Source organism: Alosa alosa, chromosome 13 (genome assembly GCF_017589495.1).
Source record: "Alosa alosa isolate M-15738 ecotype Scorff River chromosome 13, AALO_Geno_1.1, whole genome shotgun sequence".
Lineage (NCBI taxonomy): Eukaryota > Metazoa > Chordata > Actinopteri > Clupeiformes > Clupeidae > Alosa > Alosa alosa.
Window position 1 is genome coordinate 16,255,740 of NC_063201.1, and position 24,747 is coordinate 16,280,486.

The 24,747-nt window shown below is 40.5% G+C and overlaps 1 protein-coding gene and 1 non-coding gene across 2 annotated transcripts; one reads left to right on the plus strand and one right to left on the minus strand.

Annotated features, from left to right (window-relative positions):
• Nucleotides 1-1,572: 1,572 nt before the first annotated feature.
• LOC125306653 lies at nucleotides 1,573-1,736 on the minus strand. Its single transcript, XR_007195584.1, has one exon. It is a non-coding gene; the product is annotated as a U1 spliceosomal RNA (small nuclear RNA).
• A 9,252-nt stretch (nucleotides 1,737-10,988) lies between these two features.
• Nucleotides 10,989-19,182, plus strand: LOC125306571 (T-complex protein 1 subunit gamma). Its single transcript, XM_048262002.1, has 14 exons — nucleotides 10,989-11,104; nucleotides 11,985-12,046; nucleotides 12,158-12,208; nucleotides 12,315-12,377; nucleotides 12,713-12,809; nucleotides 13,050-13,167; nucleotides 13,426-13,612; nucleotides 13,795-13,944; nucleotides 14,542-14,674; nucleotides 14,918-14,999; nucleotides 15,332-15,512; nucleotides 16,737-16,982; nucleotides 17,528-17,659; nucleotides 18,813-19,182. The coding sequence occupies exons 1-14, from the start codon at nucleotides 11,077-11,079 to the stop codon at nucleotides 18,897-18,899; spliced, it is 1,617 nt and encodes a 538-aa protein (XP_048117959.1). The 5' UTR covers nucleotides 10,989-11,076; the 3' UTR covers nucleotides 18,900-19,182.
• Nucleotides 19,183-24,747: the final 5,565 nt, after the last annotated feature.

Consider the following 24,747-nt stretch of genomic DNA (forward strand, 5'->3'; position numbering starts at 1 on the left):
TAATTTAATCACTTTATATTTCTGGCTTTGAAATAGATGTTTTGAATAATGCCTTAGGCGAGGCAACCACTCAACCAATCACAAACGAGTACATAGAACATAAGATGTACAAATAATATGAATACGATTTAAGGGAAAGTGTACGGATAGGGTGTATGAATTAAAGCATCTGAAACACTCATCACATAGGTGGGTTGCAAGAAATAGCTGTGGTTCCTATTTTAACGTTTAATCGTCGTATAAAAATGGGGATCCCTCCACCTAGTGGATAAATGTGATACAACAATGTAAATACAGCGCTGGTCAGACTTTAGACTGTCATACAGCGTTAGAACTAGAAAATGCTGAACATATACCAAAATTCTAATTAAATACACTGATTGAACCACTGAATAAGCATGATACGTGGATATTTTCCTTGATACAAGCATGATACATGGATATTTAATTAAAACTACTGACACTCAAAACCAAAAGCCTTACTAGGTCTACATGGCAAAATACATATGGTAAGGTATTGTATATCCTAAAATCTGTATTTCGGCATGCACTTCTTGCATGCACGGCAACATTAGTATATTAACCACAGCAAACTACTATGCATTGCTGTGACAACGCACAGGGACCTTGCTGGATTTTAATGTGGTAGTAGTTTGCAGTTCTGGTGAAAGTTGACATTTAAACTCAATAGCCAATGAAATTACATCCCTGCCATCCCTGCTGCTCTAAGCAACATGATCCATTTTCTATTTAAAAAACCCGGACTACATACAAGCACAATATTATTTTTGTTTGTTTGTGATGAATACACTACAAACACCATGAGGAAAACGGAGGAAATTGTCAGGAACTATTTTGGCTTAGAATTACAAACTTCTCTGTAAATAGTACTATTAATTCTCTAAAACACATGTTTAATAAAACTACATTAAAGTCAATGTGCGTCATATCAACAGATTATTTTTCAAATTCCAGAGAAGGGCCTTCAAAAGAGGATAGGAGAAGAGGAGTGAGAAGAGGTTCGACATGTTTGCATGATTTTAAATTGATCGAAGTCAAAAGTATTATGAGGGAATGCAAAAGGGGCTCTAAAAATAAATTCTTACCTCTAAAAAGAATTCCCACCATGGTCCTTCGGGGGCTCAATATATTTTTTATAATCTTATACTTATTTAATCTCATCTTATTTTATTATTTACTTTAGTAATTATTAACTACTTTCATTCTTTTATCCATTTCATTCATATTCGTTTCCATTGTGCAGTCATGAAGTTAACCAGGTTTACATTCAATTACTAGTTGTACACTGTTATAACTGTATGTGACAAATCTCGTTGAATCTGGATCACAATGGTGGTACATTAACTTTAGCATTATAGCAACTTCCCCCTTATGCTTGTGGAATGGAGCTCGTATTTTTAGAGACTAAAGATGGCATGCTTATCAATAAAATTCTAATACCACTACCATCTTGAGCACGTCAACCCAAAATGTTGCCACATGTACATCCCTCAACTGCTGAAAGTACGACCACTACTTCTGCTGCAGACACATTATTTTTTAACATCATATCAGGGGAGAGCGCGAACGCAGTCCCCCACTACCAGAAATTATGCAGTCGAGATTCCCACATTTGGGGAATTCGCAGGGGTCAGCACAACCGGAGTGCAATGGCTGAGCCTCGCCCTGGGTGAACCACCTTCTTGATCATGGTATCTCCCCTGCCAGGTAAGTATGAGTTGCTACTGGCAAGCGAGGGTACTAGACTAAGTGACATACATTTCACATATATGTCGTACTATAGATGTGGTTACTATAAAACACATAGGACAATAACACATTCATAGACACGTTATGCCTGGTGACTGTATCAAACAAAAAGTATGCAGTGTTTGAAATAAAGCAGAAAACAAATTCTATTCTGGCTATACCATGATGCACCAGTTACCATGACGTAGTCCATCGCCTACGCAAAGCAACCCATGTGATCATCTTGATGAAATAGCAGAAAAAGTAAATTGTCCTGAACTACAGTATACAATAGGTATACACCTTTATACAATGCAAGGCACCACTAGCACACTACCAGCACACACATTCCACCATTATTATGTTTTTTTTTGTTTTTTTAAGTAGTCAGGAGAATCATATCACTGAATTTTATGGGTCAGATAGCTGTCAAGCTAGCAGCATGCATAGCCTATTGTTTATATTCAGACATTCTGTTATTGTCATAATAGATCAGCCTATGAAAGGATGGGGCACTTCTAATAATAATATGACTTTAAACGTTTACATTGTGCAACAGGTGAATATATACACATATTTCTACATAATGAAATATAATATACTTTTCCAAACTATTACAACCGGAAATGGTGTAGTCCAGCTCTTAAACGTTCCGACAAGCCTTAGCAACCAGTTTAACATTGGTTCCGACACGCACAAGTAGCCTACGTTATAACTGAATTTGACAATACAGAAACGTTACCAATACAGAAAATCATCCGCTCATTTGTTGTCTTATATTTTTATTTGTCGGTCTCTTTTTTAAAGTTTTAGATTATATAATGCAACACATAATCTTAGACCTGCGTTTTTTACAAACAGTTGATTAACTGAACTCACTGCAGTTGTGTAGGCTAGTCCAAAATCTGGACGTCGAGGAGTAGGCAGATAGAATAAGACAACAGGCTTGTCAATTCTCTGAAATGACAGTGGTCCGAGTAGCCGACATAGGACTACAATTGAATTATAATGCAGTTATATTTCAGACCACATCTGGGCGGACATTATGGGTCTCAAGAATTCAGAAGAGTCTCGCTGTCTGATGCGATACAATTTTCCCCCACAGGGAGGAGAAAAGTATTTTCTAACTAGGCATGCGGCAGGTCTAAACACTTTGTATTATTCATTTATTTCGATGGCGATTTTATTTTGCAGCGAAATTTCTAAATTAATTACACGTTAATAGCGTAGATGTAGGCCTGCTTTTTCATTTGATTGAATTTGCTTTTCCAAAATAATTAAAAGGTCGTGTAGGCTAAACCGTCAAATACGACTGATTTAAAAATCACACCTAAAACGATGCTCAACGAACAAACTTAAATGAATCACTCAAAGAACTGCAAAGAAAAACCCAACCCTTTGCAGGCCACCAAGCTGTTTGGCCACCGCAACCATCCTAGTAGAATAAAGTTGGATATGCCTACATTAGGCTATTGAATACCACGTGCTAATGGTATTAGAAATCAAGCAACCAATAAAGTCAGAAATGTCACGATTAGCACTGTCAGGTACTTTCAGACTGTTTTGCAAGAGGACATAAGCCTAGTCTAACGTAGCCGAAGTTGGGCCCATTCGGAAAAAAACTGTAGGCCTAGCGTGTAATTTGACAACTTAATGTAGGTCTCAAAGCATTGTAAGGAATATTACAGGCCTTACCTTAAGGCATTCCTGGTATTATATAAATATTATGCAATCATTTTACTATGTAAATTCCACACAGGATCCAGCTAGTCACCTGAAGCGCACGTGCACTGGTTCCGCACGTCACATAAAAGCTCTTAGGATTGCCAACAAGGATCAAATCTTGTAACTCCAGCGAAAATTGACACCAGGGTATTTTTCTGCATTTTAAACACATCAAATAAGCTGTGGAGACAGTATTTTCGTTGATAAACCACTTCAGAGCTTGCTCCGGTATACGCTATCCCAGTGAATTAGCTAAGGGCCAGCGAAACGCTTCCCAAATTGCATTTTTTTTTTAAACCAGTAATATTTTTCAAAACAGCACCAAACATCGTCAGTAGCTTGCTCAGGGCCCCTTCACATAAAACGAAGCACCAACAACGTAGTTATTACAGAAAACTGTGAAGAACACTTACCAATTGACCCCCTGCAGCTCCTCCAACCCCAGCACGAATAAGATTACCCAAACTTGACAGTACAACGAATCCTTGCACACTGTATTTTTTACAGTCTGGTTCAATTTTCGCTGGAGTTACATAATTCATTTAACCCTTAAACAAGCAAGAGTGAAAAAATAGTAGCCTAGTACAGTGTTTTTCAACCACTGTGCCGGGGCACACTAGTGTGCCGTGAGAGGTCATCAGGTGTGCAGCAGAAAATTACCCAAATGTCACTCACTGGTCCAGAAAAGCAACTGTCTCATCAAAGAATTTATAACCACATGCTCTCATTGATTGTATGATTGCACTATTTGTGGTATGCAGGCATTGTACAACGGGGCCCCATATCCAGTATTCACAGAATCATCACATATCCAGTTCATAACAACAATTAAATTAGATAGGCCTATAGTCACCTACAAATGAAACAGAGGGCGCTTGTTTTATTGAGCAGGTCTAGCATAGAAGCCATAATAAGGCCATATCTGTGTATTATTTGAAATGTTAGGCTATGGTATGTTTATTTTTTCTTCACACAGGATGTTAGTGTGCCTTGGGACATTTTAAGTGTCAAAAGTGTGCCGTGGCACAAAAAAGGTTGAAAAACACTGGCCTAGTAAACAATTATTTTATGTTACATTCTGTCTCATTTGCACCCAAGGAAATCATTTCCACTCATTTTTTTTATATTTTAGATATTTTGGATTTTATGAGTTTATCTCCTGGGATACGTTGCCCTAATAAGGTTTAATTTCTGATTTGATACATTTAACTGATAAATCATTGCTTTCCTTGATCATAATACTATTTTTATATACAGTATTTAAAATGGATTTCATATATATATTTTTTTTAATCAAATTCTACTATGTAGTATGGAGATGACATCTCATTGGATGTTCTGAATTTACTGGCTTTTGCTGTTGACAGGTGCTTAAACCTTTTCTTCTGCCAAGTGTATATAAAAACACAGAAGTACACACAAAGTTATTAAATGAGAGACCATGGCCATTTGTCAGTATTTGTGTACTGGCTCTTTTTTTTGACATACCAAAATGCCGGCAAAATAAAGCCTGTACATACTCAAACGTGTTATGCTATGTGTATAACAGGGGAAATTTGCAGGGAGCCGTCCATACCAAGAGCTTAACAGGCACTGCCCACTCAGGTTCCGGAAGTCACAATCTAATTCACATTCTCCTTTGAGAACTGGATTATAAGCCATAAAATCGTAACCGTCTGAGGTAGATTTAAACCCTATTTTATAAAGTCTATAAATTGCTCTATGCTGTTCTATGGTGCTTTCTGCCTCTTAGTTGCGCACGCATGTTTTCGTGAAGTTGCATAGAAATTCATGTATATGTTTATACATGATTATTAATACTTAATAAATGATGCAATAATATGTTTTGGATGAAGTAATATTTCCATTACTTGACAGTTGTTACATACACATGCACTAATGATTAGCTAGGTTGAGGATACATATTTTATAAACCACTTCCTAATACTGTAATTCATGATTAACTCAGGAGTTATAAGTGGTTAGTTAATGATATTTTTGTGTGACAACCTTTGGTACCAGTATATTAATTGCTGACTGAAAGTCCCTTACTTTGTGGCCACGTGCTTCAACCTCCGCTCTAGAATCTTTGGTTAGCACAACATTAACATTAGCACTAGCACTAGAACTATGCCTGGAAATAATTGGAAAAAAGAAAAGTGTTCTGCCATCAACTGGTACAACTACCAGTGTACAACTAATCAACTAGCATTTCATAGATTCCCCAAAGATCCAGAGGTAATGGTGTCATAAAAGTGGGAAAGGGTTTTTATAAACTTTATTTAAGTGAGCTAACGTTAATGTTATAACAGGTGCTGTAACTTTAATGTAAGCTAGTTCTATGCCATAACAGCAGTAGCATTAGCTAACGTTATGTATTTGGTCAAATTTGTTTAAAATCGCAATTTTCCAGAGAAAACAACACCAAACCTGGCAAATGACCGCTTTATTACTTCATTGTTATCACTAAATTAAGTTACGTTACTGTAGGTAATGTTAGCCACTAGCAAACATTTTAGCCTACCTGCTCCCTTGAAGGCAATATCCACTCTGACAACCTCATGATAATCCGATTTTTGATCCCGTTGATGTTTCTTCAGATCCAGTAAAGTTAACGTTACCGACAGTAGTTAGGTGCACCTCCGGAAAGTGAAACGCTAGCCAGCAGCAACAGGAGGGATCATATCTGTCAAGTTCCGCCTGTATAGCCATATCCTCATTGGCGATGTTATCACATGATTGAGACACATCCCAGGCGTGCATCATCTGCAAAATCCGCAAACAAGCACTCTCACATATGCACACACACAAATAAATTGCTTCATTGTCTTTGCAATAGTGTAATAGTCTCTAAAGATGCCTTTAAGCCATTATATGAATAGCAGTTAATCTACCAACATGTTTGGCTGGCTGGCGTGAACTACTTTACTTTTGTTAAACACAAAGGTAATTATTTTTGTTAAAAAAAAAAATAGCAAGCAAGACGTTACCAAGTATGAAGAGAGAACACAGCACCCCTGTGTTGGTTGAACTGCACTGGCTCCCTGTTTCCTATAGAATTGATTTTAAGGTTATGTTATTTACTTACAAAGCTCTGAATGGCATAGCACCATATATCTCTGAGCTTTTAATATCTTATCAACCACAAAGGAAACTTAGATCATCAAATTCTAATCTTTTAATTGTACCCAAAGTGCTCCACAAGCAAAGTGGAGAAGCTGCTTTTATCCATTATGCCCCAAAACTATGGAACACCCTGCCTCTGTACATCAAGCAGGCAAGTTCAGTAAATATTTTTTAAAAAGATCTGAAAACATACCTGTATAAGAAAGCCTTTAGTTAACTCATCTCATCCTGTAGACTACTTTTTTAGATTATTCTACATCTGCTGCAATTGGAGGGCGCAGCCAGCCAGAAGCAGATGGGCTCCCCCTCAGGTTCTGCTCAAGGTTTCTTCCTGGAATATGGGAGTTTTTCCTTGCCACAGTTGCCATGTGGCGTGCTTGTGGGGGGTAAAGGGTTAAGGCTGCCAGTCTTGAATGTCTGTATAAAGTCAAATAATTGCGACATATGCTAAGAACATGCTAAGGCTGGCTGCTTGGAGTCCGCATCAACGAGGCCTAAGCATTTGTTAGTCTAGGCATTTGTTAGCAAAGCCTTTATATATCTAATAGTATTTCTGATATGTTGCTGATTGGATCCTAAACGGCCACAGCAACAAAGGGGAATGACTGACTCTTCTCTATAACTGTGTTACATGTTATTTTCTATATTTCTGATATGTTGCTGATTGGATCATAAACAGTCACAGCAATGAAGAAAAGTGAAAGTGATGGATAATCACTGACTGACTCTATTATTGTGTTACATGCTCCAAATGTAAAGCACTTTGAGCTGCATTCTGTGTATGAAAGGTGCTATACAAATAAAGCGTATTATTATTATTATATTATTAATTGCAAAGCGTCATAACCAAGGGTCTGAATACTTATGTAAATGGAATATTTCAGTCTTTTATTTTTTATAAATTTACAAAACACTCCAAACACCTGCTGTTTTGTGGAGTGTTGGAGTATTGTGTGTAGATTGATGAGGGAAAAAAAATGAATCCATTTTAAAATGAGTCTGAAACAAAACAAAATGTGGAAAACTTAAGAGGGTCTGAAAACTTTCCGGTTGCACTGTACTTATTGATATTACCCATTTTGATTTATAGTAATACTAACCTACTCTATATCTCTCTCTTCCCCTTTACCTCACTAGGTATACCATTACCAGTCATCAGCCATCCTTGTGTTAGGCCCTTTTGGCTCACTCATCTCACCTGAAGTCCCATCCCTACAACTGCCCTATCATTGCCTATTGCTGTACCCTGCCCGGATTCCTGGCCTGTGCAGCCTAGCGAGCCACTACTTGCCCTATGACTAAGTACATATACTCTTTTGATCCTGTGAGGGAAATTTGGTCTCTGCATTTATCCCAATCCGTGAATTAGTGAAACATACTTTGCACACAGTGAACACACAGTGAGGTGAAACGCACACTAATCCCAATGCAGTGAGCTGCCTGCTACAGCGGCGCTCGGGGAGCAGTGAGGGGTTAGGTGCCTTGCTCAAGGGCACTTCAGCCGCTTTCCTACTGGTCGGGGTTCGAACTGGCAACCCTTTCGGTTACGAGTCCGAAGTGCTAACCAGTAGGCCACGGCTGCCCCAAACCTAATCACTTACTTATGACCACTCCTAATCCCCTTGGACAATTCCATCTCCTACACTGGACTGTTTGAACTTTCTGACTCATGCAATGTATGATTCATGCATTATCATACTGGATATGTAACCATCCCACCTCTTGTAACATACACCTCAGGTGGCTTTAAACGCCATGTTCTCTACATCTAACTAACTTATGCATTTATCATGTATACAGACCTTATTGTTCTGTAACTGACTCTAGGCAGATGGGTCAGGCCCTTGAGTCGTGGATCTGCTCGAGGTTTCTTACTATATGTATCCACAATTCTAGGGAGTTTTTCCTCGCCCCTGTTACCCCTTCTCTTCTCTTCTTTTTTTTTCTCTGATTGTCTAACATTCTGTAAAGCGCCATGAGACGTGTAATGTTTTGGCGCTCTATAAGTAAAATTAAATTGAAATTGAGAGGCCCCCATTCAATACACAGACAGTGTTATTCTCACCAGCTCTGGAGACCATGGTAAGTAATGTTTGTTTTTTACTTTGTATATCAACATTGCTAATTAATGTTTGCTTAATATCCATAAAGAAGAGATGATGGATTGCACTGAGGTCAGTGAGAGAGTTGACTCAATAAACACCCCGTGCCACCAGCACTGCTCAATTAAAAATTATAATGAGGCCAGGGGTGTAGTGGTAAAATAAGAGGTGGATAAATTGTGAATTCTGTGATCATGGTAAGGTGGACTGCACCATGCGGTATCGGATGTTTGATGAGGGTGGAGGTTATTATCCAGTTTTTATAACAATACCAGTGGTATTAAATGGTTCCTCGAGTGTTAATGAGTGTATTGTGAGTGTGGATAATACAGTGTGATTTTTGAATGTTAAATGTTGCAATTGGTGAATAAACTCTTTTGAGAGGTGAATAAACTCTAATAAGAGGTGGATAAACTCTATTTTCTGAAATTTCAGAGGTGGATAAACTGCATTCACTTGCATTTAGCCTCCACTACAGCCCGGAATGAGGCACATTCAGGGACACAACATATCTAAACTCACATGTATACAGTGCCTATAAAAAGTAATCACCTCCCTCAGATATTTTCCCTTACTGCTTTTACATGTGGATGTAAGCAGATTTCTACAAAGTAATGTTAATTAATTAAAAATATATAATGTAGAATAAGTGGATGCAAAAATATTCACCCCCTTCAAGTCAGCATTTGTATGCACCTTTGGCCACAATTAAAGCATGGTGTCTGTGTGGATAGGTTTATCAAAGCATTTATAAAAGCAATAAAAGGGGAAAATATCCAACTCGACTACACTGTTTATCCTTGCAGTAAAGGTGAGTCAGGTCTTACGCCTATTGAGGTGCTGCTGGCTTGACATACACAATTGACAGTACTGGCTTTTAGGCAGCGGTAACATTTCCAAGACCGTAGCACAGAGAACAGGCTTGGGATGACTGTCTCTGATTATTATGACCGCCGCGCAGCAAAGTGGCGGAACCATTGTTTTTCGATTTGATCCGTCGCTCCCCACACACTGAGCTGGACCCCCGAAAGAAGGGTAGGGCAGACACAGTATTCTATCTCCAGAACCGTAGGGCCTAGGAAGACATTTCTTTTAGTATGTTGGTCTCAAGGGGCCATGTCAACCCATCCCATGACCACTTTCATGTATAGTGCCACCTAGTTTAAAATGAAAAAGCAAAAATTAGGTGTTGCAGTTGCAGGTATCTCTGGCTGACAGGGTCAAAACTGCACATTATTGGAGGTGTAGGATCATTCTGATACCCTCTGAATGATGCATGCCAAGTTTCGTGAAATTCCGTTCATGGGGGACCATATATAAATTAATATATGTGTACATTTAGTGACTGTACACTATGCATGCACACATACACACTCATGAACACACACAAACACACACATAAAGATACATGCACACACATGCAGGCACACACACAGGTATGCACACACATATATGCATAAACACACACACGCACGCATGCACATAAACACACAAATGCATAAACACACACACGTATGCACACACTCACACAGGTATGCACACACTCACACACGCATGCACACACGCACAAATAAAAACACACTCATGCAGGCAAGCAGGCACTCCAGGCCCCCCCCCCCACACACACACACACACACACACACACACACACACACACACACACACACTCACAAGCAAAAACACTTTCATTGTCCATATTATGGCTTCTGGATGAGGGAGGTGTTGTCAGGTATTGTCAGACATGATGTCTACAGAGGGCCTTGAGGAGCACCTGTGGCTACTGGACAAAAGGGAGTGCAACCCTGAGCCTTGAATTCCAGAAAGGTCAATCTCAGCAGTTGTCTTACTCTCACTGTCTGCCCCATGAAGTTGGAAGTCCTACAGCTCAGATGCAGCAGGCCTTGTCCAAATTTGGAAATATAGCCTAGTTTGAATCCAAAAGAATTAACTGACACATCTCTTATGTGCAACTCTTATCAGCCAAGGATTTCGCTTACCTACTTTGAAAAGCCACGTTTTGCATCCTTAACGATTTAACCACTAACATAAACTATGCTGTAACCTACTGGGACAGATGGTTGACGGTGTGTTAGCAGACTGAAGCTGCTGAAACTGAGGAAACGACGAGAATGTCTCATTCATTTGTGCGCTCGTGCTGTGTCACGCCTGGGGGCGTGGCTAACGTGACAGTTTCCTCTTTGGGATTGGCTTGCTTTGCTGTACGTCAAAATTCCATGTGCTCTAATTGGTCCATGTGCTCTAATTGGTACATCCCTTTAGGCACTGCCTAGTTTCTAGACAATCGTGCAGACCCTGCTGGTTCTTCTTTCCCCGTGGTAGATTTTGGTTGCCGGTTAGTTTGATCACTGCAAAAATGATGGGACGACCGGTTCTCGTGTTAAGTGAGTACCAATGATGTTCTATTTACAGATAACCCCCTTAGTTGTCTATGAAGTTTTAGTGTATTTATGTGAAATTATCTCCTCTGCCTTGTGTGTGTCGTACTTTGCACGCGGAACATCAGCTAACTTGCTAGCTGCCTCCCTAGCATCCCAACACGCAGTCACAAAAGCTAGCCAGGAAAGCTAACGTAAGCTAGTTATCAGCATGAGTCCCTACGCTGAAGGCAAAGATGGAAAAAATTGTCTTGTGTCATCCTAGCAGCTCTGGGATACAGTGGTTGTGCGAGATGATGGCTTTTCGTTAATGTGAACGTTCAAAATGAGCATTTAAGTAACGTTAAATTTAAAAGTTAATTGCAAGCCAACTTATTCCAGTGAGAAGAAGTCAGAAGAAAGCTGTCTGTTGGTTTGAGTGAAGTAGCTAGCGATATCGTTTCTGGCCTCCTTGGAGTAATAACAAGTGGTTTGACAGCCAATTTGCAAGTGGGCCGTTTTCTTAGCTTGCTATTAAGTACCCTGACGCTAAGCTCGTAAGCTAACAAGCTTAAATAGGTAGCCGATGCTATCTGTAACCTGCATGATTGACTGAAGATGCAGATTATGGCTGTTGGAAGTTATTGTCTTTTTGAATATTAAAGTTTTCACCCACAGCGACTCTTGATTGACTAAAATGCATTCAGTTCTAGGAGTTGACGGAGCTATCAATAAATAAGTCAAAGTCAGTGATTGTGTGGCGAAAAGTTAGATAAAGTCCACTGGGCTGTGTTTGAGAGGTTTGACATTGGACTTCTGTTTATGAATGGATTGTCTTACAACGTTAGCATTGGCAACTATAATAATAAATGTATCCAGCACTTAAGTTATTCATTATTCTGTACAGGTCAAAATATGAAGCGAGAGTCTGGACGGAAAGTCCAGGCAGGAAACATCAACGCAGCTAAGGTAACATTGTAGTCCTCTATCGTGCGAGGTCTAGTTATGGCACCTGTGTTGATATATTGTGTGTTCTAAGTTATATTTTGTATTATAACATATCATTGTGCTTATGTTCAGACAATAGCTGACGTCATCAGGACGTGTTTGGGTCCAAGAGCTATGATGAAGGTTTGTGTCGAGTTGATCTGTATTGCCAGCACTTTTAAGATAAAACTGTCATCATGTATTTGGATATTTAGTGTGTAGTCTCTTATTTTATTCCATGTTTTGGCAGATGCTTTTGGATCCCATGGGTGGCATAGTCATGACCAATGATGGTAATGCTATTCTCAGAGAGGTATGCAATCTTTTAAATTAAGTTTCTCTTCTGTTACATTACATTTGGCCATAATGTAGAGTACAATAAGAGCAAGTAAGTGCATCAGTGAGTGCGGTTTTTATACAGTCAGGTGTCAGTTCTAGTCTTGTGATAAGTGCTAGAATTAGCAAGGCTAGTTGTAAGTAGTGGAATAATGTGAAGATAGTTCTTAGATGCAGGAAAAACCATCTCAAGATTCAATTGTGAAGTTGTGTGTGTTTGCCTGTCAGCTATGGTATTGATAAACATGAATTCATGGTTATTGCTGATGTTAGAAAGAGATTCAGATGTAGGCCTACATTTCTTCCATCTAGATTCAAGTACAGCACCCGGCAGCCAAGTCTATGATTGAGATCAGTCGTACCCAGGATGAGGAGGTGGGAGATGGTACTACCTCTGTAATCATTCTTGGTAAGTTTCCCAGGGCTTCCAGTCAGCTGTTCTTCATGGCACATCATCCAGTGTATTGACTGCTTTAAACGACAGACTTCAAACCTCTGAGAGATCTGTTTTCACTGTGATTTTGTGTGTTGTTGGGTGTGGCAATACTTTCTCGAAGAATCTGTCATCGAACACTCACTGAACACTGCATCTTGGCTCCTGTTTTTTTTCGTTGATGATCTGAATGATGTGTGTCTTCTGCTATTGTAGCTGGTGAGATGCTCTCTGTTGCCGAGCATTTCCTGGAGCAGCAGATGCATCCCACAATAGTAATCAGTGCCTATAGACAAGCCCTGGATGATATGCTCAACATGCTCAAAGACCTCAGGTATCACATTGTCATAAATGTCCTTCAGGAAGAATAAAGTTATATGTTTGTCTGTCCAGTTTTGTCAGTCTGACAGTGTCTTTGTTTATCTGTCTGACTTAATAAACCTTGCGTGCACTCTTTTTTTCCATCTGTGTTTTCATCAGATGTTTCTTAGGCTGTCTGGCTGGTGTAGCCTCATGCTTAGTCATGGATTGCTAGGATGTTTTTTTTTTTTAGGGATGTGAGGTTATAGTCTCTCTGTATTGTCTGAAACAGCACACCAGTGGATGTGAACAACCGGGAAATGATGCTGAAGATCATCAACTCTGCCATCAACACAAAAGCACTGAGCCGCTGGTCTGATATGGCCTGCAACATTGCCTTGGACGCCGTACGCACTGTTGAGCTGGAGGATGGGGGCCGCAAAGAAATTGACATCAAGAAGTATGCCAAAGTGGAGAAGGTGTGACTTATTACATGCTATATGCAAGTTTTCAACATTGGGATGCTACATTGGCTTTACTTGTATAATTGTACTAGGTTTACTTGTATAATTGGTTTTAACTGTTTTATGCAGGGTTGCCGGTTTGGATGAATGTTTCTTTCTTTATCCTCCCTGAAACTTGCAATGTGTTATGTTACCAGGTCCCAGGGGGATTCATCGAGGAATCCTGTGTGCTGAGAGGAGTGATGGTGAATAAGGACGTCACGCACCCTCGCATGCGTCGCCTCATCAAAAACCCCCGCATCCTTCTTCTCGACTGTTCTTTGGAGTACAAAAAGGGAGAGAGCCAGGTGAGTGAATCCCTTCTGGAAGGAAATGTATAAATGGATTTGGCCAGTAGGTGCTGCTAAGGATGCCAAATTCATGATTGAATCAAGAGAGAATGTGATATATAGAAAAAAAGAACATAAAGATCATATTGTCAAACTCTTGTTATGAATGAAATATTTTACTTGAGTTGAAGACCTCCCATCATGACTATTTATACATGGATTTCTATGCAACGTCGCGAAAACATGCAAGTGTAACTCTGGGGCAAAAAGCACCATAGAACAGCATATAGGACTGCTCTCCATGAAAAGATTACAAGGAGTTTTTGTGCTGAAAACTGCACCAATTGAAATAGTGATGGTTAGAGAATGTTCAATATGGAATTCATGTCTTCGCCAAGAAATGGTGGATGGTTATATCAATAATGCAAATGTAAGACAAACTCTGAAATTACATGTTATTATCATTGGGACATGGGTATACAAAAAATGCAGATTGTAGCTTACAGCAGCCTATTAAGTGGAGTAAATTGTAAAAGGCATTCCAACAGTCCTAATTGATAAACTCCTTGAATGTATAGCATCCTTAATGCTCTCTTATCCCACCTGTCCACCCAGACTGATATTGAAATCACACGTGAGGAGGACTTTGCCCGCATTCTGCAGATGGAGGAAGAGTACATCCAGCAGATCTGTGAAGAAATCATTCGTCTTAAACCCGACCTGATCTTCACAGAAAAGGGCATTTCTGGTAGGGCTTTTTTTCCCAAAAAAAACTCTTTACAGGACTCTGTGTTCCATCGGTTACCAACTTTCTCATTTGTTGTGTAGCACTGTTTTTTTATACTGAGTGGTATATTTCTACACTGTAAAGTCTCACAGTACTTGATGTGTGCAAAATATTTCTATTTGATAATCATCCTAGATCCATTTTATAATTAAAATCAATCTCTTGCCATTCATCTTAGCTTTCTCATTCTCCTCTCCCCATTAGACCTGGCTCAGCACTACCTGGTGAAGGCCAACATCACAGCTATCCGCCGTGTGAGGAAGACCGACAACCACCGTATTGCCAGGTGAGCAGCATCATGCATTTGTCCTCCCAACAAGAGTTATACATTTATGAGAAAGCACAGCTTGCAATATGGACATAATGCATCACAGCAAGACTGGGTAGAATGCTATGTAGCCTACCCTTTAGACTAGAGCATAGTTTTGCCTAATTGGAGCAACAAGGAGAGAAGGTCTAATGGAGATATGTGCGACTTCTTCCTTTCAGGGTAATGATGATGTATAGACCATATATAGTACCGAGTTGATATTTGCATGTTATTAATTAATTGTGACTCAGACAGTGTAGGAAAAAAACTCCAAGTATGAAACAAAGTGCCTGTCTCCTCATCCTTAGAGCGTGTGGAGCTCGCATTGCCAGCCGGACAGATGAAATCCGTGAGGAGGATGTGGGAACGGGAGCTGGGCTCTTTGAGGTGAAGAAGATCGGAGATGAGTACTTCACCTTCGTCACTGAGTGCAAAGACCCCAAAGCCTGTACCATCCTGCTCAGAGGAGCCAGTAAGGAAATCCTTGCGGTAAGCTGTTGTCTGGGTTATAAAATAATGGTAGAATGACTGACTTCTTTTGTCATGCAATTGTATTGATGAGTAGTTCTGAGAAGTCTGCCACTTAAAATATTGGGTGTCTTTTTGAAAGTTGGTCATTATCTAAAAGCTAAAGTTGTGAGCTTGATCAGGTTGAGACTAGTGCAGGGAAATCAGTTTTTTAACATTCCCCACATTCATGCTGTTAATGTTAGTTAGGTTGAGCATGCCAGTTAATTGCATGGTTAGACTGTTGATTTTGTCAACCAATGTTTTTGAATCTGTCTGTATGTCTGTAGAGTTTAAAAGTTATTTTTTATGGAGTTAACAGTATCAAAGGTTGTGCGTGTGTGTGCGAACAAATGAGTCTCTTTCTCTCGTGTCTGTGCTTGCAGGGCAATGCGAATGAGGTAGTGAGAACGATAAAGTTCAGTTTCTCACAGTGAAATAGTCAATATATTTATTTGAAGTCAATTTTAATGCAAGTTAATATTTCCACTGCAGTACTACCTTTGTTGGACTACTTTGTTTCAGTCCATCTCTGATTTTCTCAATAGGCTATGTAATAGGCACCAATAGCCTACGTCAGACAGAAAGTAGCCTAATGCTGTGTTCATAGATTAGTGTAGTCGCTCAGTTGATAAATAAAACATCACTGTGAATTCAAACTTGTTTGGATGCTGTGCATTGGTGCATGTAGAAAGGCTATGCATATTGTAAGATGCGTGTGTGTGGCCTGTACATGTTGAAAATGGACAGATCCCGTTGTCAGCTCAACTCTTATTGAACAGGTCTAATCAATTATACATCGGAGGAAGTGCAGACGAAAAGTTGGCATGAGAAAAGGCATATGAGGTCGTGTGAGATCTATCAATTTCAAGTGTGTCACGGTCACTTGTAACTCGAAACCCTGGCATCCATGTATTGCCTCGCCAACACCGGCATCTACCATTTTCGCTGTGCGAGATCTGTTGAGGCTGTTCTGCTCCACAGCAGCTGAAACAAAACTACAGTTTTTACGGAAGACCTATCGCTCGTCACAGCGATTATCGAGACGCTTTTGTTCTCACAATATGAAATTGACAATACCTAGTTTTTAAAATTCCAATCTTGGCTGAGCTTACAAGGTAGAGAGTGGCACAGTTGAACTAAATGTGTTGATGCCAAATACGAGTTCTCGACTGACGGACTGCTGTCTGTGACTTCCGCGTTCAGGAAGTGGAACGGAACCTGCAGGATGCCATGCAGGTGTGCAGGAATGTGCTGCTGGAGCCCTACCTGCTGCCGGGCGGTGGAGCTGTGGAGATGGCCGTGTCCAAGCGACTGACGGAGCGCTCTCGGGCCATGACCGGGATAGAGCAGTGGCCTTACCGTGCTGTGGCCCAGGCCCTGGAGGTCATTCCCCGCACACTCATCCAGAACTGCGGAGCCAGCACCATCAGAGTGCTCACCTCACTCAGGGTAAGAAGGGGCCCAGCAGTCATGAGTCTCTCAACCTATGAAACCCATTCATGTATCAGGTTTAAACAACATAGGATTTCAGTTCCATTCAGTCTTCTATGATGGCGAAGTTGTGTGTGGTGTATTCTCATTTTACTGTATTTGACAGAATGCTGTTGAGTGCACAATGTGTAAGGTCTTGTGCCAGTCAACCTTGCTAGTCTTAAGAATCACTTGTGCTCTTTGGCACTGTTGGAAGGCCGCTCTGCTTAAATCTGACCTTGACTTATAACGGTGTAAAACCTGTTTAAGTGATTTCACTCTGTCCCGTACCACTTGTCATTTTTTGTTTTTACTTCCATTTTTATAATTTTTAAATTGAGCGGTAAATGCTTGAATGCAGCTGCCTTTTTAAATATGCCTTTTAAAACTCAATTTAAAAAGCCCCTCAGCGGATAGCTTTATTTGGCTGTCTGCACACTGTTTTTGACATGCGGGTATGGAGTACTTTACATAATGGGTTTTGGGTGACCGTTTGAGTCCAACTGTTCATTTGTGCCCCACAGGCGAAGCACACCCAGGAGGGCTGTGTATCATGGGGAGTGAATGGTGAGACGGGCATCCTCACCGACATGAACGAGCTGGGAATCTTGGAACCACTGGCAGTGAAGGCTCAAGTCTACAAGACCGCTGTGGAGGTGAGCCCACTGTCTGTATAGCCACACTGAAATGAGAAATCCTTCAGCGTTTCGGACACGAGCGCCGACAAGTGTGCGGCGTACTCCACTTTCGACATTTGATTACTGAGGTAACATTGTTCTCAATACAACCCCACACACCAGCGCAGGTGGCGGCAGAGTTCGGCGCTGGTATGTGGGGTTGTATTGAGAACAATATAGTAATCGAATGTCAAAAGTGTCGGCGCCGGTGTCCACAACACTACTCGTGGCACTAACAGGCAGGCTACACCAGGCATGTAACTGAAGCGTTCTGTTCACGGAGCATCTGCTCCAACAATTAGCTTCCATTGTAATTAATTGAACTTGCTACACCAGATGTGATTGGGCGTGCACATAGAACCATTTTTATGCTCCACAAATGGAACGTTTCAATTAAGTATAGTATAAGTATATATACTCTTTTGATCTCTGCATTTATCCCAATCCGTGAATAAGTGAAACACACTCAGCATACAGTGAACACACAGTGAGGTGAAGCACACACTAATCCCGGCACAGTGAGCTGCCTGCAACAACAGCGGTGCTCGGGGAGCAGTGAGGGGTTAGGTGCCTTGCTCAAGGGCGCTTCAGCCGTGCCTACTGGTCGGGGTTCGAACCGGCAACCCTCCGGTAAGTCCGAAGCGCTAACCAGTAGGGCACGGCTGCCAAGTTACGTGCTTAGTGTAGGCTCCCTGAAGAGAATGGGACGTGGGTCATCAACTTGAGACCTAAAGCAATCAATGTAATAGTTGGCAGCTCATGGGCTGAAATTGACAGCACTTAGGCTAAAAATGTTGTGTTGCAGGCACGAGTTACAGGGCTTAAAGCAAGGAAAATATCTAAGTATCTATTTTCAAATCTTGAATGGCCTGGCCTACATCCGAATTTAGGCACTGTGCCTGAGGGCTTTAAGCCCTGGAGCTATGCTGCTAGACTCAGTTCCTGTTGGTGTCATTTTTGAGCAGGCATCAGGAAAACAACATTGGTGGAATGGTCTGTTCTTGTTGCACTGACAAATTTGTTTTCTTGCTTTACTGTAATCTGATCTTGAACTTTACTGAAAGTGATCTTGAGTGGAGCTACACCCGAAGTCACCCTGATATGACCATACATTTCTCTGCCTTTGTTTCAGACGGCCATCTTGTTGCTGCGCATCGATGACATTGTGTCAGGGCACAAGAAGAAGAAGGACGGGGATGATATGAGAGGCCCAGAATAGAGGAACAGGGGGTACAAGGGTTACGCAAAGCTGTGGTTGGGATAGGAGGATTGGGCCAAGAAGACCGGGAATAGTGGGTGAATTGGCGTGTAAAAAAAAGATGTCGTCGTCTCATTTGCGTGTTGGTTCCTCGTTTTTTTTTGCTTTCTTTTGATAAACCTATCAGTGTCATCCTGAGTTAGTCTTTGTCATTTATGCCTGACGTGGTTAGAAGGCTGTTGGTGACTCTCCGGACCTTTGGCTTGGACTTTGTGAATAAACATGCCTGTCATATTCACCCTGACTTCATTCCATGGCTGGTTAATGGCACTGTTGCTTTTATTTGCTACCAGCGATAAAGTTTCATGAACAAAAACAAATGTTTTCTGGCATTCTTTCCTCATATATGCACTATAGGATGGTGAAATAAAAGTTTCTAGTTGCAGTTTAACAACATGTAGGGTAATGTATCCTCTATCCTTAAACGTGTACACAAAATGAGTTTACTGTTCTTCTCAAATGATTATCAGGTAGTTTATTGGGCCAAAAGCTCGACCTATAAACCTCCAGAATAAATCTACAATCTTCCTCAGATGCCATCCCAAATGTTCTGTGACTAGGTCTGTATTCTAGATCCTCAGTGTAATGCAACTCCTAGAACAACAATTTTGGGTACTTTCTTTAAGGCAGTAGTTTTGTATTAAGGGGGCTGAGACCCCAAAGGTGACCTCTGAGGTGCAAAGGCAGCATTAATATGATTGGAAATTTATTTTTTAACAATGAGCCTTGTTTATTAATTGAAATGCACAAAAATGTGGAGTTTTTTTTTTTTATATATATATATATATATACACTCAAACCCATTATATTTACAATTAGATTGGAATGAGTCAAGAAATATATATATATATATATATATATATATATGTATGTATGTATGTATGTATAGGGCCTATATTAGTTTTTTTTTTTTAATGGAACTTAATTCAACCACAAAATCTTAAAACAAAGTATTGGAACTTTTGGAGTGTGTACAGCTGGAGTCATCATGACAGGAAGACGGGTCATGTTTTCTATGGGGGCCTCCGGGAATCTTCTTGGACACGAGGGTCTTGGGAGCAAAAAGGTTGAGAAAAAGGTGTGATTTCATTTAGCCAGCTTTTCACCACTTACATACAGTACCCGTCAAATGTTTGGACACATTGTGTGGTTTTTTTCTTTGATTCCTTTTTTACTACATTGTACAATGCCCTATAACATCCAAAGTATGACAGAGGACAAAGGTCTCTACAAATATATTATTTACATTCCATCCAAATTTATTCATTCCAAATTCTTCATGACAACATTGCACACAATTGACATTAAAACCAGCTTCAAGCAGCCAAAATGTATGGGAAATCCATATGGAAAATACCTATGTGAAGTTGGTTGAGAGTGAGCAAAAGGTCTGTACTTTGAAGAATTAAAATATCGAAAATGTAATTACACATTTGCATAAATCCATGTGTGTAATTTCATAATCTTAACCACCTACTCTGCAAAACTAAAGATACAGAAAAAAAACATAAATGAGTTGGGGTGTCCAAACTTTTGACTGGTGTTGTATGCAAATATGTTTTATTATTTTTTACTATTTTTTTTTCAAATATGTTTTATAGTTAGCAGTTTGGATTAGGATGGGAATTTGCATGAATATTTATCTGATTTGTGCAGTTATTGAAAGGGGGAAGGCTGTGATGTGATAAATCTGTAACACGACTGAAGTGAGCTAAGGAAATTTACTTTAACAAGTGCAATCACTATTTCCAAAGCTAAAATAATAATGCTTGTACTGACTTGCAGATAGGCTACTGCATTTGTGGGGAACATATTTCATCTTCATAAGGAATACTTCATGTCCATTGTGTACCATCTTGCAGAACCTGAATACTCAGTTTCTGTTTGTGTGGTCGCCCACTAGATTTGTACTTTAACATATCTACATGTATCTTGGGTTATATCAGTGTTTTTGGAGTTATTTATGGGTTCGGCTCCCATGCCTAAGCATGTTCCCATGGTTACCTGTCTAACCACGTCAGTAATATGGTGTCTGAATAAAACAACCATGATATGGAGATTAAAATCTCACGATAGATGGTTTCAGACTTAAGATACCCAGTGAGTAGAACACTTCCCCATAGTGACAGGGAGAACAGGAATTCACCATACCTCTGGTAATTTAACTTACAAGGAAGACTTAAGGTGTAGTCAATAATCATCTCGTGACTGATCTAAATATTTGCCACTTTGATACAATTATTAAACATGAAAGTAAATGGTGAGGGACAAGGGACAAAGCATGTTTTAATATTCCTTAATAAACAGAAATTTAATTTGATAAGGTCTACTATAAGCAGATACCCCAAAAAAGAAATAAATTCTTGAACCAAAAAAAAGCCCTAAACATCCTGAATGTATTCAAAAACCACATTTATTACAATATTAAAATACCAACCATTTCAAAAGATCCAATTGTAAAAATTATACTTGTATTGTATTGTACAATAAACTTGATGCAACTTCCAGGAACAATCCTCACATTTCTGTGGACTACTTTGCGTCAGTCTGGGACATTTAAATCATATTGCAAAGTCCTTGAGGGCTGTCAGAAAAGACAGCGATGAGAGTGACAGGAAGCAAGCGGGAGAGAGAGACGGGGACCGAGAAATTACCTGGGCCGGACCCGATCATGGTAGCTCCCCCATTCCATTGCAATTCTAAGAGGACACTACACTTAAAATCTAAGAACAGATTTACAGATTTGATGACCCCCACATTTGCGTTAAGCTATGCCAGCTTCCCATATTGTAAATAGGTCTCAAGGTTACATCTCAGCTGCCTTGTGTCTTCAACCAATAGCAAACATGCCATCTATGTACACAAACACTCCACATATTAAAAAAGTACAGTACTTGACTGATGTGCATTGGAACATAAACATCTGGCTACAAGGTCCATTTGTGGAGATCTTCCAGATGCACCTGACAGCTTTGGTCATCCCATAGCCCTTTCCCCCGTCTCAGGATCCACACCACTGTCAAGTTCTGTACATGAGAGGAGAAATGGGTGATTTCATTATTGTAACATGTAAAATGGGCACGGCTTCCATTAGCCTACAATATGAGATACTTTACATTACATTACATTACATTTGGTTGACGCATTTTTAACCAAAGCGACTAACAACATGGTAAACAGTTTAGGTTTTAAAGCAATTCTCAACAATTTTAGGACAATTTAAAACCGGTAGAGTACAGTAAGAATAAGTGCATCAGTGAGTGCTGTTTTTAACAGTTACGTGTCAGTTTAAGACAGCTGGTAAGTGCTTGGATCAGCAAGACTTCTTGTAAGTGGTGCTATGAGAGGAGATGTTCTTTAAAGAGCTGGGTCTTCAGGAGTTTTTTGGAGAGGGATGTCCCTACCCTTGTAGGAACTGGCAGTGTGTTCCACCAACGAGGAACAACAGATGAGAAAGTTTGGATTGGCCTGAGCGTACCGGTGGTAGAGCTAGACGTCATTTGTCTGAGGAGCGCAGCGGTCTAGAGGTAGCGTATGTCTGTATGAGGGCATTCAAGTAGGTGGGAGCAGAACCGGAGACTACTTGTAGGCAAGCGTTAGAGCTTTGAATTTGAGGCGGGCCGCCGCCATAGGTAGCCAGTGAAGCCGGATGAGCAGCGCGGTAATATGTGCCCTTTTGGGTTGGTTGTAGACCAGGCAGTAGACCTGTCAGGAGGGCGTTGCAGTAGTTGAGTCGTGAGATGACTATTGCCTGAACCAGAAGTTGGGTAGCATCTTGAGTCAAGTAAGTCCTGATTTTCCGTATGTTGTAGAGTGCGAAACGGCATGACCGGGCGACCAAGGCAGCATGATCTAAGAAGGTTAGTTGGTTGTCGAGAACAACTCCTAGATTTCTTGCAGTCCTAGTAGGTGAAACAGACAGGGAGTCAAATTTGATGTTGATGTTGTGGTGTATGGTAGGTTTAGCTGGGAGGACCAGCAGTTCAGTCTTTGAGAGGTTCAGCTGGAGGTGGTGTGCCTTCATCCATGTAGCTATGTCTGAGAGGCAATCCGAGATCCGTGCTGAAACCAAGGGGTCATCAGGTGGAAAGGACAGATAGAGCTGTGTGTCGTCTGCATACAGTAGCAGTGGTATGAGAAGCCATGCGATACTATTACAACATGCATGTGTTGCACAACATGCAAAATTTCCTCTTGCATTCTCAGAGGGAATTTGTACAACCTAAATGACTTACCCATGCTGACATCAGAAGAGCCCTCTGAAGGGTTGCGCAGGCAGTCACAAGCGTTACTGACTGCAGCGTGGCCCATGGCAGAGCATGGGTCTGCAGGAGGACCAAGGAAGCTAGGTCCAGCCTGGCCCACAGGGTCTGTGTCCATGGAATCTTTAGCATTCAGAGAAAAGGGTGAATGAGAAACACTGCCTCGAGATGATACATTACACCACTGTGTGTCATTATGAATAGGCCTAATTAAATACAAATGGTATTTGCACATGGATTTGCCATACTACACTTTTTACATTCTATTCTATCTATTTATTCAATTCTTTCTAAATATTTCTGTCTTTATCCTTTACACCTCTGTTCAGGAAAGTTGAGAAGCTAACTGCCATTTCACTACATGTTTTACGACAGTATAGCCTATATCTATGTTTGTGACAAATAAAAAAATCTTTGAGCTCACCCAAGTTCCCCTCCTGCCTGTGAGTCCCACAACTAGAATGAGCCGTCGATAGCTGTTGTTCACAGATAACACTGATTGTGCCATCATTTGTTGGCAAAACACTGGGTTGTCCAGTCCAATGTCTCCCAATAGGAGTTGGGAGGTGGGTGTGTTCATCTGTGAAATCAAGTGATTGTAGCCATGACCATTGAACAGCCACTTTTATATTCATTGTTAACTGCTTGTGTGAGGCTGCTCTGCTCAACCACAGCACAAGAAAATGTGTAGGATGACTAAATGGAAGGGGAGTGACTAAATACACAGATCAGTATGCAAACAGTTGTATGTCTGTAAGTATTCCCACGTCACTTCACTTGTTATGACAGTGTTTATATAGGCCTAGGTTGCACAATTCACAACCTATGCTTTCCCCTCTCTTTTTTTCATAAGCATAACAAGAAGATACCACTGCCTCTTACCCTTTTCACAGAAATCAGACATGTAAATGCGCCAGGCTACCTTTCGATTTAAACCACAATGCAGGAAGACATTTAAGGAAAAGGCAGACTACAAATAAACAGTGTTACAAAACATCACTGCACTTTTTACATTAATGGACTTTCACGAATATATTTTCTCTGTCTCAGCCCATTTCTATTTGTGCATGTGTCCAAGCCCGCAAACGTTGCCAACAAATGCATAACACTACAACAAACAAGGTATAGTTACAGAACGCACAGGAAATACTTTTCGAACTATTATCCCAGCCATAAGCTGTCAGAAATGAAACAAAACAACTGACTCCTTTAATATGGGATAGACTGTCCTTAAAGCACTTCAAGCAAATGTGAAGCCATACAGGCTCAGTACAGGTTTGCAATTCATATCCTAATTATGTGTTCAAATCCATGGACCAAGTTAGTAACCATCTGTCAGTCTACGTCTACAAACAGTTTAACTCAACTCACCGTGACTTTTATTCTTCCTTAATCTTCGAAGGGGGCAGTTTTCGCGTAGTCGAAACAAACATGCATTGTGTTTCCGTCTGCCCTGTGTACTAGTCGACATTCTGTAGTCAAAATAGTCCAACAAATGTGTAATTCCTGGCTGGCCGCCGTCGTCTGTTGCCTACTACGGCCTTTGC

Excerpts from the sequence above, each read along its gene's own strand:
- LOC125306571 (XM_048262002.1), top strand. The coding sequence starts at position 11,077 with ATGATGGGACGACCGGTTCTCGTGTTAA. Across the intron at positions 12,047-12,157 it reads GAAACATCAACGCAGCTAAG|ACAATAGCTGACGTCATCAG; the intron begins GTAACATTGTAG and ends GCTTATGTTCAG. Across the intron at positions 12,810-13,049 it reads TACCTCTGTAATCATTCTTG|CTGGTGAGATGCTCTCTGTT; the intron begins GTAAGTTTCCCA and ends CTGCTATTGTAG.